Source organism: Corythoichthys intestinalis, chromosome 5 (assembly GCF_030265065.1).
Source record: "Corythoichthys intestinalis isolate RoL2023-P3 chromosome 5, ASM3026506v1, whole genome shotgun sequence".
Classification (NCBI taxonomy): Eukaryota; Metazoa; Chordata; class Actinopteri; order Syngnathiformes; family Syngnathidae; genus Corythoichthys; species Corythoichthys intestinalis.
Genome location: NC_080399.1, coordinates 20,266,387 through 20,285,457, shown reverse-complemented (window position 1 = coordinate 20,285,457; position 19,071 = coordinate 20,266,387). Strand labels below are relative to the sequence as shown.

At 41.0% G+C, this 19,071-nt stretch overlaps 1 protein-coding gene across 4 annotated transcripts in view; it reads right to left on the bottom strand.

Annotated features, from left to right (window-relative positions):
- Window positions 1-19,071, bottom strand: part of LOC130916739 (A disintegrin and metalloproteinase with thrombospondin motifs 20) — a 301,389-nt gene that overhangs the window by 229,384 nt on the left and 52,934 nt on the right. For 2 of the 4 annotated variants that reach the window (XM_057837672.1, XM_057837673.1), the window contains exons 1-2: window positions 5,068-5,185; window positions 4,632-4,981 (exon numbers count right to left, since the gene is read on the bottom strand). The exons of the other annotated variants lie outside the window; for them this stretch is intronic. In XM_057837672.1, the coding sequence (XP_057693655.1) occupies window positions 4,632-4,981; window positions 5,068-5,158 (441 nt within the window). In that variant the 5' untranslated portion in view covers window positions 5,159-5,185. Of the gene's footprint in view, window positions 1-4,631; window positions 4,982-5,067; window positions 5,186-19,071 lie in introns of those variants that run through there. 4 annotated transcript variants of the gene reach the window in all.

Genomic DNA, 19,071 nt, shown 5'->3' with positions numbered 1-19,071 from the left:
TAAGACCTGTAGTATGAACCTAGCCTTACTGTATAGTCTAACAAATTACACGTTTAAGGCCATTATCCGTCCTAGTGTAGTGCCTTAAAGCTGAATTTACAATATGGAGTCCCAATTTTGATTTATTGATTATGTCTTGTTTTTTATTTGTTTAACATTCTATTTAAATGTACATTAAATGTTAAACATTAAATATACTGTAATTTATTAACTATAAGCATCACACATCAAATTTAACAAGATTATTATTGATTATTTGCTTATTTCTTCATATATGTAAAAGTCACACTGGACTATAAACCACAGTGTTCAAAATTAGGGAAAAAATTAGCAGTTTACAGTTCAAAGGTTACAAAAATGACCATATGCGTTTCAGGTGCTAAGTACGTGGTATGTAACATGCCTGACTCTTCAGCTACTGTAATACAATATAATGTTTCTTAATGCAATTTGTACTACTTAATTGAGGAGGTTTTTGGTTTAGCTTTTATGTATTTATTTTTGTTCTTGTTGTTTAAGTTTTCATTCTCAAAACATAACCCTTGTAGTTGCATCCCCATTTTATTGCTCTGAAGGCATTACTTTTATAGAGCATTCAGCTATTTTTTTCATCACTTGATGCAAAAGTTTCATCCTAAACCTCTGCCTTTGCAAAGATAACAAGGCTTAGTTCTGATGAGCTTTTAGTTTTAAAATGTTTATTCTTGTGGTTTTAGAAGTAACATTTTGCCCCTCTTGTTTAACTAAATTAGGTAAGCAAAATGTTATCAACAGCTTTTAGTGTGAAGCATTCCAGATCCACACCGCAGTAAACTACAACCACCGCTAATGTAGAAAGTACAATACTACAAATATTTTTTTCTGATGCTCTTTGAAATTGAAATCTTGGCAATGGCAGAATGCATGTCCTTACGTTTTCTATCCATCCCTATGCTGTTCGGATCACTAAACTATTGGCAAAAGGCAGACAAACTTCACTTGACTTCACTTCAACTGATCTTGCCACTGATCTCTGAACCACAACACTAACAGTGCCCCTCAGTAATGCACACTAGAGGGGGTGGAATGGCTCAAGTGGTACCCCCTGTTGCTCCTGATGCTGCATCATCCGGAGGTGAATGCGGAGACCGTGTCAAAGTGCTTTGAGTACCTTGAAGGTAGAAAAGCGCTTTACAAGCCGAATTACTGAAGACTAATGCTCATATTAGCAGGAACAAGCAGGGCCATTACAGAATTACGTTGGCCCACCAAGACACTGCGGGCACTTGCCCAAACAGGCCAGTACAAATATTAAAAACAATAAATTAAATTAGAAATTTGATGAAACAACCATAACTTTGCCAAAGTAGTCCAAACGACGCCATCATTAACAACACAATCAATTTGATCTACTGAGCACTTTTCATTAGTGTCATCATGAGTTAGTTGGTGCCTTTCCCAGATTATTGGGTTAAAGACTGGACTGGACTGGTTGCCAACCAGTTGCATGGCCAATGTGGGCAACATTCTACTGACATGAATATTTCAGTAATTTAGAATCTACTATAGGTGTATGCTACAACTCGTTTAATGAACTTAACATGCATGTTTTTGAAATGCGGAAGGAATCCTAGTAACTGGTTAACCCACAGAATACCCACACTTGAATATCTTCTGCTTGTGTCTGAGTTCTACCTGTCATATCTTTGTTGGTCTCTATAACCTCCTGGTGACATGAGCATCCTTAGTGCAGTGTTTTTCAACCAGTGTGCCGCAGCACATTAGTCTGCCATGAGCGATCGTCAGGTGTGCTGCGAGAAATTATCCAATATCGCATTTTATTCCTTTTTTTTTTTTTTTTTTTTACGTCGTTGAACATAGTCGAAGGTTGCGGTTGTGTGCAGATGAGCAAGGTATTGCTCATGTCACGTTCAAAAACTGCTCAGATTTATAGCCATCAGCCACCTTACTGTCCGCGACAATGTGGACTCCAGCACGTCTACTGTACATCATTTGATTAGACTCGCCAGGTGTCGATATACACGAAAGTGTCCTTTCCATTTTATCCATATGTGACGACTGTCAATCAAACTGTGTTTTATTCCAACACATTGTCGAGCATAGCAAGGGGGCTGATGGCAAGAAATCCGAGTAGTTCTTGAACGTGACACGAGCAGCTCTCCAACAGCGCTATGGTGCCAAGCAAGCTTAAACGTTAATTCCAAACGAAACACCCGTCGCTTCAAAACAAGTCGATGGACTGTTTTGTTCTCCTTTGTGAAAACAGAGAAACAGGCAACTGTAGTGAGAAACACTACAAAGGTAAATGAGAAAGCCCTTAAAGCCAGTTACCTTGTTGCTGAACTTATTGCTAAATCCAAAAAGTCCCAGACTGTGGCAGAGACATTAATACTATCTGCCTGCAAAGCCATTGTCAGCGAGATGCTTGGCCCTGATGCGGTTAAAGACATAGCTAAAGTCCCACTGTCTGATAATTCTGGGCTTTTCAAGCCTAACTGCTAACAAAATAAAAACAGAGCGACTGAGAGTTGTTAAAGAAGATTCCTGCCAGGATATCGGCTTTGTGTTCATCTAGGCTCAAGTTTCACACTGAGTAAGTATAAGTATTAAGAAATTGTTTTATTAATTAATTATAATGTACAGAAAGTAATTTTGGAACATAATTGGTTTGTGGTGTGCCGCGAGATTTTTTCCAATGTAAAAATGTGCCATGACTCAGAAAACGGTGAAAAACACTGCCTTAGTGTGTGTAATGAATGTAGCCACAAACTAAAATTGATAGACCAGAACAATATTCTAGTTCTCCTCACATAGATTCAAACACAGAACCACTTAATTTTGAGGAAAGCTTGTACAAGGTAAATCAATCTCCTTCCACAGTAAAGTAACAACAACTAGTAGGCTAATTCATATATTTGGTATTTTGCTCATCTATTTATACCACAATCACATGACGTCACAACTCCGCCCCCCTGACTTGATCCGCCATATTGTCCGTCAGCTCGTCGTGTTTACACATTACCACTACGTACATTCCTCTTATTACGGCGTGTTTTTCTGCTCGTTAACATTAATAATCAAAATGGTGAAGGCGTGTGTGGTGGTTGGTTGCAGTAACAGGGAAGATAGACGGAGAGACTTGAACTTCAAGTCTTGAAGTTCTACCGTATTCCGAGAGACCCGAAGAGGAGAGCGAGATGGACTGCTGCAATTCGACGAGAATACTGGGCACCAAACAATCACCACAGACTATGTAGTCGTCATTTTATATCTGGTAAGATGCATTTAATATATATTTAGAGAGTTTTGGGCTGACAACCACAATTAAGATCATTGCGAGGCTAATCACCGACAACATACAGTTTGAAATTCAAGATGTTTATTTCTTCCACTATAATTATTTTTTTAATAATATTTAGCTGGTACCAAGTGAAAGAAGCTGGGCTCGTCTACGGATCATCAGTTAAACAGGGGTGTCCAAACTTTTTGCAAAGGGGGCCAGATTTGGTGTGGTAAAAATGTGGGGGGCTACCTTGGCTGATTTACGTAGAACAATATATTTAAACAAATTTTAGCAAGCCCTTCTGTGTGTCACATTTGCTTTATTATTATTTTTTTTTTTAATTTATAATTTCAACAATCTCGCCTTTGTGGCGTTCTCTTTCGACCCTTGGGCTCTTGCGAAATACTGCTGCTGTGAAATTGAACTAGCTTCAAGTTGCTTTAATTTCTCGCTGCGTATGTTCCCTGTAATCTTGTCGTACATGTCAGCGTGTCTTGTTTGGTAATATCGCCTCACATCGAACTCTTTGCAAACAGCGACTGTCTCTTTGCAAATGAGGCAGACACAGTTGTTGCGTATTTTATTGAAGAAATAGTCCAATATCCACCTATCCTTGAAGAGTCGGCCATCGCAGTCAACTTTTTTTTTTTATTGATTGTCGCCATTTTAGAAAATTGGAACTAAAGGGTCACACGGGGTAATGTTGCTTGGAGTGCTGGTCTTAAAATTTTTCAAACTTTCGTGAGAATCGGCTGAGTTTCTGTGGACAAGATAGTTGTAGATATTAGGGTAGCAGATGTCAGGCAGAGACGGCGAAGGCAGCGGGTCGAAAAATATCGATTTAGGCATCAAATATGGATCTGGCGAATGGATCGACCTAAGCTTTTCCACATAACGCCTTTTATGCAACACATCCAATGAGTTTACAGCATCTGAAGGCACCGGGGCTTCCATGAATTGCACTATAAATTGCACGATAAATTGAGACCATTGAGAATACGGATACACAATGACGGACAATATGGCGGCACAATACAGCGACACGTCATTGTGTGACGTTGGTGATTGGGGTCTATAGTGACCGCAGAGTAGACGTTCGTTGATGGGAAGAGGTATATAATTGACCCTTGAATGCAGTTATTGACATTTTTTGTTAGTGATGTTCAGTTGATTTTTTCTTACGTATGGCTCCTATGTTGGTAAATAATGACGTGCAACAACCTGCTGCTCTGCGAGAATGCAATACAGCGCTGTCACAGACTGCAAGTTAATAGGCGACGCGCATGGGTGCAAACGGGGTTGCAGTAATAGCGGGAAGGAGGGGGGATCGGTCAAAGTGGGCACTCACCAGGCCGGTGCACAGGCTGAACACCGCCGGCTGCTCCTCCCGGGAGTTGACGTGTCCTCGGAAGAAGCAGTGGCGAATATCCGCGGTCTCCTCCGAGTGACTCTCCCCGGGCGCTCCCAAGTGTGTGACCGCGTAGGCGGGCGCGATGAAGTCCGAATACGCGCTCAGGTTGAGTTGGAAGCGTTGTCCGAACGCGTCGATCCGATAGTGGTGCCGCGGGACGGACACCGCTTCGTTTAAACTTCTGCGTCTGCGCTTGTAGTGCAACGTGTGCGGGAAGGACTCTCCGAAGTCATTGACCCGCAGTGGGTTGGTGATCTCGTACGATGACAGCTGCTTGATGAAGACTTCTGCAAGAGAGAGTGAAAAGCGGAGGGGATTGCATGCAAAAGTTGACATGTAACACCTAATGCATTCTAGGGGGATAAAGTCGTACCTTGTTTTGGATGTAACCGGTACTGCGCGGCGAGCCGCACAAGCGTTGACAGATGACACGCGAGTCCCACCAGCCAGATTGCACACTGCATGGTTCCCACGGCGGTGCTCTCCGCGGCGGCCCCTTCGTCGAGCTCTCCCCCCGCTCCCTCTCGCCTCGTCCCCCAGTCCGGCCGGCTTGTCAGCAGCGGCAGGTCGCCGGATCGACGGAGCCTCTTCGCTGCAGCGCAACACCCGCGTCGTGCGCGCGCCTCATTGCATTGCCCCCCTCCGTAAAAAGTAGCAGCCCAGACTATTTATTTATGACACATGCATCCCACCCCCCAAATACACACGCACACACACTTGTCTTTCCCTCCCCTTGCAGGGAGTTAGCCGCCCGGTGCAAACTAGAGAGTGTGCGCTGAGAGGAGGGAGCCGTGCCAAGTATGCTTTCCCTCAGCCATCCCCTGCTCGACCACCCTGTGCAAGCCCAAGGCGCGCACACACAGACCAAAGCTCGGGAAGCAACGCCCCCTCCGGCCCTACAAAGCCAATGGAGAGAAAGAAGGGTGCCTCCAGCAAAAGTTGCACGCGTGGGGTCAAACCTGCCGTGGAGTGTGTGCAAATCCATTGACAACATCACTTTGATGCACAGTGCATGTACAGCATCTGATTTGGTACCTCAGCGGGGAATTACTGGACTGAATTCACCTTCCGACATTCACTGGCATTGACGACGATAACCGTCCAATCTGCCCATACAAGTTCAAATTGATTGGACGTCTATCAGGGGCGGACTGGTAATCTGTGGGTTCTGGAGGATCACAGAACGGCCGGTGCCCTGGACGGCCGGCGGCCGCCATTCATTATACATCACTGTTTTTATCCCCCCTAGCCTCTCATTATCTACATCTCGCATCCAATCCGACAGGTGGCAGCAATGCGCCTGTCTGTTCATCGCCAGTCTGATAGAAGAACGAAGAAAACACAAAGTACCCTTCATTAGTTCTTTGTAGAAGCAAACTAGCGACGAGCGGTAATGCACAATATGGATGGTGGTGGCAAAAGTAAGAAAAAAAGGGTGGCTCGGAGAACTTAGGTTAGGGAGAAAAAAAACAAAGAAACAGGAGAGCAAAGCATTAAAATGTCTTAAGTTGACAAATATTTTCGCAGGCAGCAGTCTGGCTGCAACGGCCACGTCGGGTAACAGCAGCCTAGCCCCCGGCAATGGTGAGAGGGGTAGCGGGCGCCGCTCTGACGTGCAGCCAGTGCAGGGAGAGAGAAAAGAGGGAGAGTTGAAATGATAAGCTGGTGGAAGTTTTCCAGACAAGCGCAGGGCAAGTAAAAAGGGATGAAGAGGGTCACTTGCTCGGTATACCGGCAATTGTTATCCACCAGGTAGCTACATTTTAAATGACAATTAAAGGGTTAGTGGCTTAGTGCCAGCTAGTCCATTTGCAATCGTGTCAAGTTACAGTATGCTAGTCCTACTATCACTCTCCTAAGGAAAAATATTTTAGCTGTAAAACAACGTATGCACACGCAGCAGCAATATTAATTCATATGAAATATAACAAAATATTAATAAAATGGTTTTACTTTAAAGTTTAGTAAGTTAAATTGGTATGATATATTTTTTTTAATCATGTATATATCGTTTTGTTTTCTGGTTAAAACTTTCCAATGAAGGTTATGTATTCAGGATTTGTCTTGAAATGTTTATTGTATTTTCATTGAAATGTATTATTTGTATGGCAAGATTAATTGTGGCAGGGGTCTCCAAACCGGTCCTCAAGGGCCGCTGTGGGGCCTGGTTTTTGTTTCAACCGATCGAGTACCGACAGTTTAACCAATGAAGTTTCTGCTAAAACAAGCAGCACCTGACTGCACTTGTAAAACACCAGATTGGTGCATAGGTGTTGTCTTGTTTTGTTGGAATGAAATCCTGCGCCCGCTGCGGCGCTATGTGGAGTAGTTTGGAGACCACTGAATTATGGCATGAACAATGAAATCATTTTATAGACAGAGATATATTATAATAAATTAGATACATAAAACTTGCTTTGAAAAATAAATTCTTTCATTTGTTTTTTCAGGTTGATCATAGAGCTAGTACAGAAAATGAACCCAACTCCAGTTCAGCCTTGCAGTACTTTGAGCGCCCCAAGTCAGACAGTCACAGTCTAGACACATTTTCTTCATTTTCTCTCAAAGTGCACGAAATTGATGCATTTGGGCATGCCCCCGGACCCCTAGGGGGTCTGTGTTTCCCTTCGTATAGCGATTCTTGTGGGCTGGGCCGAGCCAAAGTCCAGGGCTGCTTTTTAGTCCCAGTCCGCCCCTGACGTCTATGGATGTCAACAGCACTGATACATATATTCTCTGCTGCCCCCGCCCCAACTTCAAATTAATTGTAAGTCTATCGCTGTCAATGGCGTCTAATTTGTTTATACCACAATTACTGACCTCATTGTTGACCATAAATGCCAACCCCTGGTCTACTACCGTAATTTCCCGAATATAAGGCGCACCCGTGTATAATGCACACCCCAAATTTAATTGTAAAATCTAGGGGAAATTATTGTACCCGTTTATAACGCACACCCTAATTTTAGCACCAATAAATAGAAGAATACAAGAAAACAGAGCTCATGTACACATACAGAAATGTCATTTTACTGACTGGTGAAACACAGCACAAGCATAGCACATTGGTAGTTCAAAACATTACCATAAACTGACAATATTTACGGTAATAATACGATTTGACAACTTCATCAACTTACCAGAATCTAGGAGAAAACAAAACCGATGTGACTTTTCTTTTAAAGGCCGCTGTATAACTTGCTCGTTTCATCATGATGAATAAATGTTTCTTCCATGGATTGATACGGTAAAATGAAAGTGAGAACGTAAGTCGGAAATCCGTGAGAGCTCATCGCTGTCGACACGACAGTAACAATAGGAACTATTGTTATTTGGGTTTGAGTTTCCCGAGGGACAGATATAGTTGACGGACACAGGAAGTCTGTGTGCTTACGTTTGTTATGGTCCGAGTTGCTTAGCTGCAATAAACGTTGACTCAAATGAATTCAAGAAACTAAATTCTGTACTTTATGATGAGTGAAAAAAGCAGACTTTCTACACAGACGAAATCATTCGGCCGATTAGAGTGAAGTATTACTGAAACAAAATGGTATCGTCACGTACCGTAATGGTCGGCAATGGGTCACCGCAAACGTTTCTTCAACACAACGTGGCCGTGTCAAAAAAAAAAAAAATCGTTATATATATATATTTCTGTCTCCATCCATGTACCCGTTTATAATGCGCACCATGATTTTACAAGTTGATTTTGGGGAAAAAAAGTGCGCGTTATATTCGGGAAATTACGGTATTCCCTTTCAATTAAATAACAGCTGGAACAAAGAATCCAACTTCTTGCATCTTTAGCCCCTTTCTCGTACATATCCCGGTGAATTCCCGTGTAAAGTGACACGGGATTTACTCGCGTTATTGCTTTCACTCATGGAGCGATATCCCAGGAAAGACACGGGTTGGACACTTTCACAGACTTGTTCCATGTTGCCTACTCGGCGCTCTGTGTGCAGGGAGAGCTGCTGGGGCGATTTTATAACCCGGACATTACGTCATTTTTGGTCGGTCACATTCTGTTGGTCAGATCATGTTTTGTTACTGACCCGTTCTACCTGTAGCCAGTGTTGTTAATAATGATGTTAGAATATAACGGCGTTACTAACGGCATTACTTTTTTCAGTAGCGAGTAATCTAATTAATTACTTTTCTCATCTTGGCAACGCCGTTACCGTTACTGAGGCGGGAAAGGCGTGCGCTACTATGTTGGTTAAATGACACGAGAAAAGTCTGAGAGAGACGGACTCTTGGAGATGAGAGAGCAGAGCAGGAGTAGTGAGGCGGCAAGGGAGTTGTGACGCCATTGCAAACGCGATGCTAGGTGGCTCCAATAATATCTGATTGTAGCTGATAGCCTGCAAACTACGCCCACATGATGCTACGGTAGATATCACATATAAAATTAGATGCAAATGACAGACACGGCGCCATTAGCAACATGTATAAAGAACTAGATGCGTTAGTAAACATTCGACATCTCAAAGCAGTAGACTTCTCATGAAGGCTCTGTTGTAGAGAACCTTCCTAGCGAACCTAAGTAACTTTTTATCTAAACTGCTCCTAAATCGGCAAAATCTTGAATTAAATCTTTAAATGATGAAACAGTTTTAAAACTTACACATGTCGAAAGTACACAGAAGGGAACTAATGCAATAACAGGAGCAATTTTAACAACTTTAACGGTTGATTTACAACATTAAATGACTTCCAAACATAGCAAAGGTTACTATCTAGTTATCGCAATATCCACAATACCCCCGTGTCTAGTTAAGTTTAGGGTAAAGAATTGGGCTAGGGCCAATTGTCCCAAAAAACCTTTAAACTTCACATTGTGTGACCTTTTTTTTTTTTTTTTTTGAGAGAGAGAAAAAAAACAAAAATTATCACCAGTTACTTTGCCAAGTAACTAATTACTGACACATTCAGGTATGAGTTACTAACGCAATTACTTTTTGGGAGAAGTAGTTTGTAACTGTAATTAATTACTTTTTTAAAGTAAGATTAACAACACTGCCAGTAGCCAATTCAAGCTCATCAAGATTGTATTTAAACCCAGGTGATCCAAGAGAAGGGTGCCAAGATTTTAATTTGTTGGGCGCCATTCGACACCTTGTACTCTCGATTTTCGTGCATTTACTAGCTTGTTTGTCTGCTGCCCTTGTTGAAATCCCCTTCGTTGTGCTGGTATTTGAGTGTATTTGTTTTGTTGTCTTATTGGCTCTCTGCCTACCGCTTAGGTTAATATTATTGTATGGTTATTGTTATTATAATATTATATATCACCTTGATCCAGCGAACGTGGATTTGTGCTTAGGGCAAGATCATCGTTCACAATTAGCGATCTTTGATGCTATCACTTTTTCCCCTTCATTCAAGCGAATCAAGCTTGTTTTCTCACTCTGCGGCTGTAACACTCAACGAAGTTGCTCTCCCAGCTGAGCCTAGGCTAACATTCATCTTTGTAAGCTTTTACTTAGTTTGTATATTGAATTTGAAAGGAAAATGTGTGTTTTGTTTTTGGCGAACTTTTCCCATGGTGCTAATCTGTGGAAGCTACTCACATGGAAAAATCTAATTGTACAACATTTTAAATGTATTCATTTTGTATATTAAACTTACCACGATTTGAGAGCTCAATAAATTGAAGAACAGTACGCCTTATGTTTGGAGTAATTGTTTTTGGGTTAGCTGGCTGTGTAGCCGATAGCGTCACTCTCACAGACAGCAACAAACGGAAGGGGGTGAGCGCTGCTGCGCCAAGCCGCTTCTGGCTGCATTTTTGACACAAGAAAAATAGCGAATACCGTCCTACGGTCCGACGGAAAATTTTAGTGGTTTTGAAACCGCAACGTTTTCACACCACGGTAAACCGTGAAACCGGTAACCGGCACATGCCTAGATGTGACCCTTAAATGTCCACATAATCTCCGTGTCAGTCGACCCGGGAAATTGCTTTAACACACAAGGGCTACCCGTTTAAATCCAGGGATTTTAACGGTGTTCAGGAATATGTGAAAGGGGCTTTTGTTATGCCAAGATACAGCACATTTGAGCAACAGAAATCCACCTGAAGTGTCTGGTCACTGTGGTGGTTGGAATATATCCTCGAAGGTCATCACAGGGCGCCACAAAAACGATGTTCACACGTTTAGTGTCAAGTTGGAATTCCATTTTTGTGTTTTCTCCTTTTGTCATTCTTCTGCGTTTTTTTGCGTGATGTGTGAGCATAGAGGATAGACAGTCAAGTTCTAGACAAATGTGGAAGGTGGCAAATAGTGCCTGCAAATCTGGAAAATCAAGACAATATTGTAATTCTGTATCTGCACAATTTAGTACTGGATAGCAAGCCTGTCGCAAAATGCAATAATTCCATTTATCGCAATAATCCCATTTATCACATGGTAAATGAAAATGTTTTCCACTGCGATTTATCGCCTCGCGTGCACATGCGTGCGCGTGTGCAGCAGATGTGCTGTTAAAAGTTCTGCTTCCTTGTTACCAACTACGCAAAATGCATCTTCGTTCCGGGTCCGGCAAAAAATAGCGGCGGAGCCAATCCGTTCCCATTATATCCTATTGTTCAACATACACCGGCTGCGTCAGTGCTCCGGATTGACTGCGGACCATCTCCGGCGTGCCCGAGCCCGCCGGATGGTTTAGGCTATTTTTAATATTTGCCGGAGACGCATACGTCAAAATGGGCGGAGCCGGGCCTGGAGTCAACAGCCCAGTTGCATATTCATGGTTTAAACAGTGAACATGGACGAAGAATGCTCCATCAGGTGGAAAGTCACAAAGTAATTTATGATGCAGCAAATCATCATTATAAGGACAACATTAAAAAGGAAGCTGTGGGGTGTCCTAATATGTGTGTTTTTCTGGCAATAATATCAAACACACGACGTGCTGACAACTTTGTTTTTTATTAACACACGGCGCCAACAACACTTCCTCAACCTGTGGCTTTCGGCAGCGTGTACATGAACAAAATAAGATCACCATTGTGTGCGCTTCAGGGTGCCTCGGAAAACATCCAATCAAAATATTACAATGAAACGCCATAGCAGAAACTATGAAGGTAAAAGTTTTCATTTGCCTAAATGCTTAAGTTTTTAAATGCAATTTTTTTTTTTTTTCTTGAAAAATACATTTTATTTCTTCTGTGTTTCTGTGCGGTATTAATATTGTTGTCTTTTACTTAAGTGGCATGGTCTATTGTTTGTTGTTGTGATTTCTTAAAAAGTATTTTTTGAATTTAAGAGTAAACATTTAGCGCGTTTAAATGTGTGAACTTGTTCTATTAATTTATACTGTATTCTCACTGTTATTGTAAATTATTTAAAAAAAAAAAAAAAAAAAAAGGGGGGGCGCAATAATATCGTATATCGCAATAATTTATGAGATAAATTATCGCACAGTAAAATTTGTTATCGCAACAGGCCTACTGGATAGTTCTGTCTCAGCACATATTTACAGTGATTATCTCCAGATTCATTTTATAAGTATACAGTATTTAGAGTATAACCGTCAGTTCCAACTGTTTCCTACACCAGATCCCCGCTACATATCAAAAGTGCAGTACAATATCGCACAGTACTGATAGTGACCCTCTTGTGATATATGTGTACACTAAAAGTTCAATAAAATCTTGTTTCAGTAACTACTGTACATGTGTTGAATCTACTTTTGAATGACGTCTGACTTAGAGCATAGAAAAAATGGCTTATTGGCAACCAAATTTTGTTAAAAAATAGATGACAAGCACAACACGGCTTAAAAAACACAAGGCAACCCAAGAAGAAACAAAAATTGAAGAAACTCTTCTCTCCATTTACATGTTACACAAACCGGCACAGCACCATTGAGTCTTGCACAGTACAAGACAAAGGTGAGGGCAAATTAGCAAATGGAAGGGCTCTGCTTTGGGGAACAGAATGTTCCTCCCAAAGGACCCATATTCCAGTATTGGCCAGTTGTTGCTACTATTCTCAGTTATAACAATCACTTGTGGGAAAATGGAGCTAATCAATGGCCAAAATAAAGAAAGCGGAAGGCATCATGGAGCCATCGTTCACTGTCGCCTGCCAGAGGAAGTCAACTCACTCGGCTACTGTGAAGCACTAAGCTTGTCATCAATCATTTGTGCCGCGCTAAAGTCTTACGCAAAGCTGATAGACGTATGAAAAGCACTTTTGTATTTAGGGTTCTTTTGAAGAGCGATGTCGCAGCATTCTGACTCACTGGGCTCACCGGATAACATTTTGTCTCTTTTGGAGTGGGGTGCAAAGCTTCCTGGTGCAGAAAGCATGCCATGGATTTACTAATGTGACAATTTACAGATAAAATCACGACCAAGCGTCTCAGCATCCCGCAAGATGTCATACGAGTATCTCGCATCAACAGAATCGCCAATCTGCCACTCACCCTCATTGTCTCTGGTGATAGAAATTTGTATCCAAGTGCATTCGAATCATTTGTGCTTACTTAAGAACAGTAACCATGTCCACCACTTTACTTATACCAAAAATGTTTTGTTCATGTTATTCTATTGTTCTCTTTAATATTACGGTGTATGTATGGCTGCCCGTTCTCTCTCTACTCGGAAAAATTATGCCTAGAATTATTATTTGGGGGTAACATGGGTGTCATGGGAAGTGTTGCACATATTAACTGGAATTCAGTTATTTCTTTTGGAGACTTGAGGAGGGAGTTAAATCTGAAAACCTAAAAGGGGAAGGACAACATTAAAATCATTCTGTATTTCAGTATGTTGAGTGAAATTATGAAATGGTATTGATGTGAAGACAACGCAATGATCAAGTATGATCAAATTAAAAAAAGATATAAAGAATGTATTTTTATGAGGTACAAAGAGGAAGAGTTAGATCGATAATTGTGAATGTAGTTATAGAATAGATCCCTATCACAAGTGCAGAAACTAGAATATTTAAAATGATTTTATACTGGAGTAATATTTTTTATAATGAAGTATACGTAGCTGGTATAAGATAAGGTAATGGTCAAATGTTGACGCTGAACTTTTCTTTTAAAGGGATAGGTTTAAATTAACTTCTACTTACTCCTTTTGAACATGTCTTTAAACAAGAATAAAGTAAAAAAAAATGCTTGTCTTTATTAAATGCTTCATTTATTGAGTCCACTCAAATCTGCTCAAGGTGCTCACTTACACACAAGGAGTCGCCACAGCAACCGTTTAACAAGTTAAACGATGATTGGCGCATGCAGCACTTTGAAGCTTAGGCTTTCCAAGCATCTGTGGCAAGATCAAACATTAAAGTCTGTCAATCATCGTTAAATTTAATAAGCAACTCCAGTGCACTGCCTAACCAACAAACAGCTCGAGACGGCTCATTTTTTGTATTCATTTTTTAATTGAAAAAAAAATCAGCGGTGGACTGAGGGCGCGAAGTTTGAAGCGCTAAGTAGCAAGGAATCACTGGATTCCATTGTATTGCAAAATATTGGAATGTAATGTCATTGTTTGTTTTTAATAACCATGTTCAAATAAAGAATTTGATTCAATTAAAAATACATAAATGATACAAGCACATTCACGTTAAGAGCTTGGTTGTGGAACGGATTGTGCTTACATCATGAAGGTAAACTTTAATTTTCTTAAAGTGCCTCTGTAGGTGGCATTCATTTTTAAGTGCTGGATATATAAAATGGTAGCATAAAAAAGTAAATGACTGTTGACATTATACAATATGTTTCTGAATTGAAGGGAGCATCATCCTTCAACTGGACAATGGAAAATAAATTAAAGCCGCTGATTGACCCAGGCAAATCAACCAATTCGCTGTGCCAAGGGGGAACCCGTTACATTTCTTTCCAGATTCAGCAGTTTATAGACTGTACTTGGGCTCTTTATAATAATGAAAGGTTGGGGTAGAAGGGCTGTTCCAGATGTGCAGCATGTCAAGCATAATAAGCACTGCGGGGATGTTGACTCTTTGGATCCCATACAGCAAACAGGTGCCAAGGACTTGAACCATCGCTTGGGCTTTATTCCAGTTTTTACTAATGAGTTTATATCCCCCATGGCACACTTTAAAATGAACCATGTGAGTGCGGTCTAGCTTGTTTGGTTTGTTTTGACTATCAGTGCGCTTATCTGTGTATGTGCTCTTCTATATCCCCTTCTCGAGAGTCTTGACACAAGGTTTCTGTGTAGTGTGTTTATACTGTCATAGACTTTCTTGGAATCCTCAAATTCGGAGCGAACCTTCGGTACAAAAGGTCTAAGCTGCGTTCATGCGGATTAAGGAGTAATGGTTGTGAATTGTGCAAATACCACACAGTCGCCGTTGAGTTGGGAAACATGTCAATTTCTCACACAGATGTGGAAAGCACGGCCTTTGTCATCCTCCGGTTGAGGTCATTGCTTGAAAGAAAGATCAAATTACTACAAGCTAGGAAAGTGTTTTCGGTGGGGGGGCCATTCAAGGTTCTCACGTCTTAAGCTCCTCAGGCTCCAATACGCAATGGTATATTGTGCAATAAACCTCCTCTTAAATTAACCTCTCGGGTGAGAAAGCGAGTGTAAGTTGCAAGTAATGGTGTGAAAGCAGAATTAAAACTTCTGGATCTTATTTTGGACTTTGGCACATTTGGTACAATCGTACATTCCTTGATTTGGGCTTTCCCTGAAGTAAATTTGGAGGCGTATTCTAAACAGATGACATCAAGTATCATCTTAACATTTCACAACAAATCGCCAGTTGGTACAGTATATACTGTAGTAATGTCTAACAGTCTATGCCAGTCTTAGTTCAAGACCAAAATTTTGAAAGTCTTAGTCTGGTCTTGCACATGACTCCTGAAAGACTCGGTCTTGGTTTTAGCCTAAGTCTTGGTCGTGACATCCCATATCTAGCTTTGATTCTGACTTGGTCTCAGTGATTTCTGGTTTTGCACAATTATTGGTCCAGTCTTAGTCGGGGCCTTGAGCACAACTGCAATATATAGTACAATCAATACCAAATCCAAAAAGAGACTTTATTTCAGATTACGGTGCTTTCTCTCTCTGAGGAAGGATGAACATTTCTACCATGCTTTATTGGAAAAGACAAGTTAGATAAATGACCTCCATATGAAAGACGTTTGCACGAAGAATCTAAATATGCAAATCAAAAAGTACTTAGACCTATGATAATGGAGAAAATAATGTTCAAACTGCCAGTGGGTGACAAATGTGACACGAGTCACACCATGCGTGTACAGCAGATAAAAGCTGATACTAAGCCTGTCGCAATATGCAATAATTCCATTTGTCGCACAATAAATAAAAACGAAGGCGGTAATTTTTCCGCTGCGATTTATCGCCTCACGTGCACGTGCGTGCGCGCGTGCAGCAGATGTGCTCTTAAAAGTTCCGATTCCTTGTTACCAACTACGCAAGACGGATCTTCGTTCCAGGTCTAGCAAAAAGAGTCAATCCGTTCCCATTCTATCCTATTTTTCAACCTATAGCGGCCGCGTCAGCGCTCGGATTGACTGCAGACCATCTCCGGAGTGCCGGAAACCGCCGAATGGTTAAGGCGATTTTCTCTTTTTGCTGGAGACGCATCCGTCAAAATGGGCTGATCCAGGCCTGGAGTCAACAGCCCAGTGTCTTATTAACGGTTTAAACACCAGCGAACGAGGACACAGAACGATTCATCATGGAGGTGGAAAGTCACAAAGTGATTTATGATGCAGCAGAAATCACTTTTGCGTGCGCTTCTGGATATTTACAACGAAGTCCGCCAAAACATTGTCACCGACTTGGCTGCTACGAACAACCTCGCTTTGACAACGGACAGCTGAATGGACATGATGAACATTGAGTGGCAAATTAAGAGCGAAGTGCTTCAAACTCGTCCTGTTTATGAAAGTCGATTGTCGTATGCTGGTGTTGTGCAGTAATGAGCAGACGTGACTTCTGTGGCGTTTTTAATGTGCGCACACAACTAGATATCATGAAATAGCAAACTAGATGTGTTACGTTCCATGCCATTGGCTACGTGAGCCCAGAGTGATTATCGGACACGTAGTCCATATACTACAACAATAAATTATAAACCGCCATGACTGAATGGAACTTAAGCAGGCCAAATCACTCCATACCAGTGACTATAGATAATGCTGCTAATATTGTAAATTCAGTACGTGACACAGATGGATTCGACCACAAATAGGGTGTTTTGCTTGTGTAGTAAACCTAGCTGCTAAGAGAGCTGTAGCAATCAACAGTGTGCCCCACCTCACTTTACAAACAGTAAAGATTGTTCTCAGCACTTTTTTACAAAATTTCTTCAGATCAGTAAGAAGTAAGCACATAAATATTATGCACTAAATTGCATGTTTATATGTTGGCAATTTAATTTTTGCCCGTTAGCAAAAAAAAAAAAAAAAAAAGAAACAAAAAATACCATTTTTTTTTCAGAGCATTAAATGTATTAAATCGAATCAAAAATCGTGTCCCCCGTATCGAAAATCGTACCGAACCGTGACTTAACTGTATCGTAGCATCCCTATGGAACACCATAGCAGAAGCTATTAGGGGGAAAGTTTTCATTTGCCTAAATGCTTAAGTTATTAAGTGCAATTTTATTTTTTTTCTTGAAAAACACATTTAATTTATTCTGCGTTTCTGTGAGCTATTAATATTGTTTTCTTTTACTTAAGAGGCATGGTCTATTGTTTTTAGTTTTGATTTCTTAAAAAGTATTTTTGAATTTAAGAGTAAACATTCATCGCGTTTAAATGGGTGTACTTGATCTATTAATATATACTGTATTCTCACTGTGTTATTGTAAATTGGTTTTTTAAAAAAATTGGGGGGCGCAATAATATCGCATATTGCAATAATTTATGAGATAAATTGATAAATCGCACACTAAAAATTGTTATCGCGACAGGCCTAGCTGATACACTCAGAAGAGGTACAGTAGCTGAGAAAATAGGCACACACTATTTACAGTTTCTGTACCAGTGCAATCTGTCTGTTATTCTTCTTTCTTCTTCTAAGCCCGCTTCACTTCCTGCATCCATTAAAGCTTGTTTCTCCAATAGACGTGCATTCTCCAGTAGGTAGCCAAAAATGTCGGACTATAGCAACTTTGCTTACATCCTAGACAAATTGGTTTTAATTGACATCTTGACAGTCCTGACACTACCCATAAACAAGGAACATCATTTTTGTCAGGCTCAATAACACAAACACATTTAAATTGAAATGATCGATTTGATTACTGAGTCCTACAACTAACTATCGTATCATTGCCCCAAACTATTGCCAGTTGTCAGTCAGTTGGCAAGTGATAGTCAATCAGGCATTGAGCTGGTTTCTTGAAAGTCAATAGCACAAAAAAAAAAAACTGATAACCGTGATGCACTGAAACAAACTTCCAGTTCTTGCAGCTTTTTAAAGTTACGGTTTGTTACAACCTGTTCTGTGGGCAGCATGTGGTTGGTAAGTCTTTATCACAGTCTTTCTGAGTTGAAATAGCTGCTCAGGATTTTTTACAAGTGGTGACTGGTTAAAACAAAAAATGGATGGAAGGACAGATCGAGATCTGTTTTCTAAGCTTGAGAACGATAAACCGATGTGACCGGATATCTGGTTTTACAGGTGAGAGATACACCTGTATCGATAGTAAAGTTATCATTCGACAGTAATTAGCCATTAAATATTCAATGAACCGATAGTAGAGATAGAATTCGGCTATCGCGAGCACAAGAATCGGCTTCTAATGCCTAGTTCAATGCATTGCTTAATGGGATAATAACTTAGCTTTTACTTCACATGCTGCGCTTGTGTCATTCACCACACAGCGCACTTAGATTGAGACCGCACGCATGATATAACATGGACAAGCACAACTCACGGTCGTGGTTGCCTCAGAAGAACTGCTACTAGTCGCCGTCATTACCCGATCGTCATGAGCGTGTCATAACGCGAGAGCTAACAAAACCACTGTAACGCACGCTCCGTAGCGTTTTCTTCACAGCCCAAAACGAAACAAGTAGTGGCAATGAAGCCACATGCTAAAACAATGGACAGTTTGAGCACCGACGCCAGCAACGTGCAGCGATTGATTTTCAACGCACCCAGGAAAACAAAAGTCGGACTTTGAAGTGAGGAAGGCAGCCAGATCTGTTCGCATGGGACAGAGCTAGTGTGAAGTGTTGAGCGGTAGAGAGATCGTGAGTTTTTGACCCTGAAAAATAACCCCACTACAATGGTGGAAAGGGCAGCACGACCCTCTGGAGATTTTTTTTCCCCACGAAACGCAGTCTACTTAAACATGAACATGTGGATTAGTTGATCTTACTCAAGAAAAAAATCTGCCCTTCAAAAAAG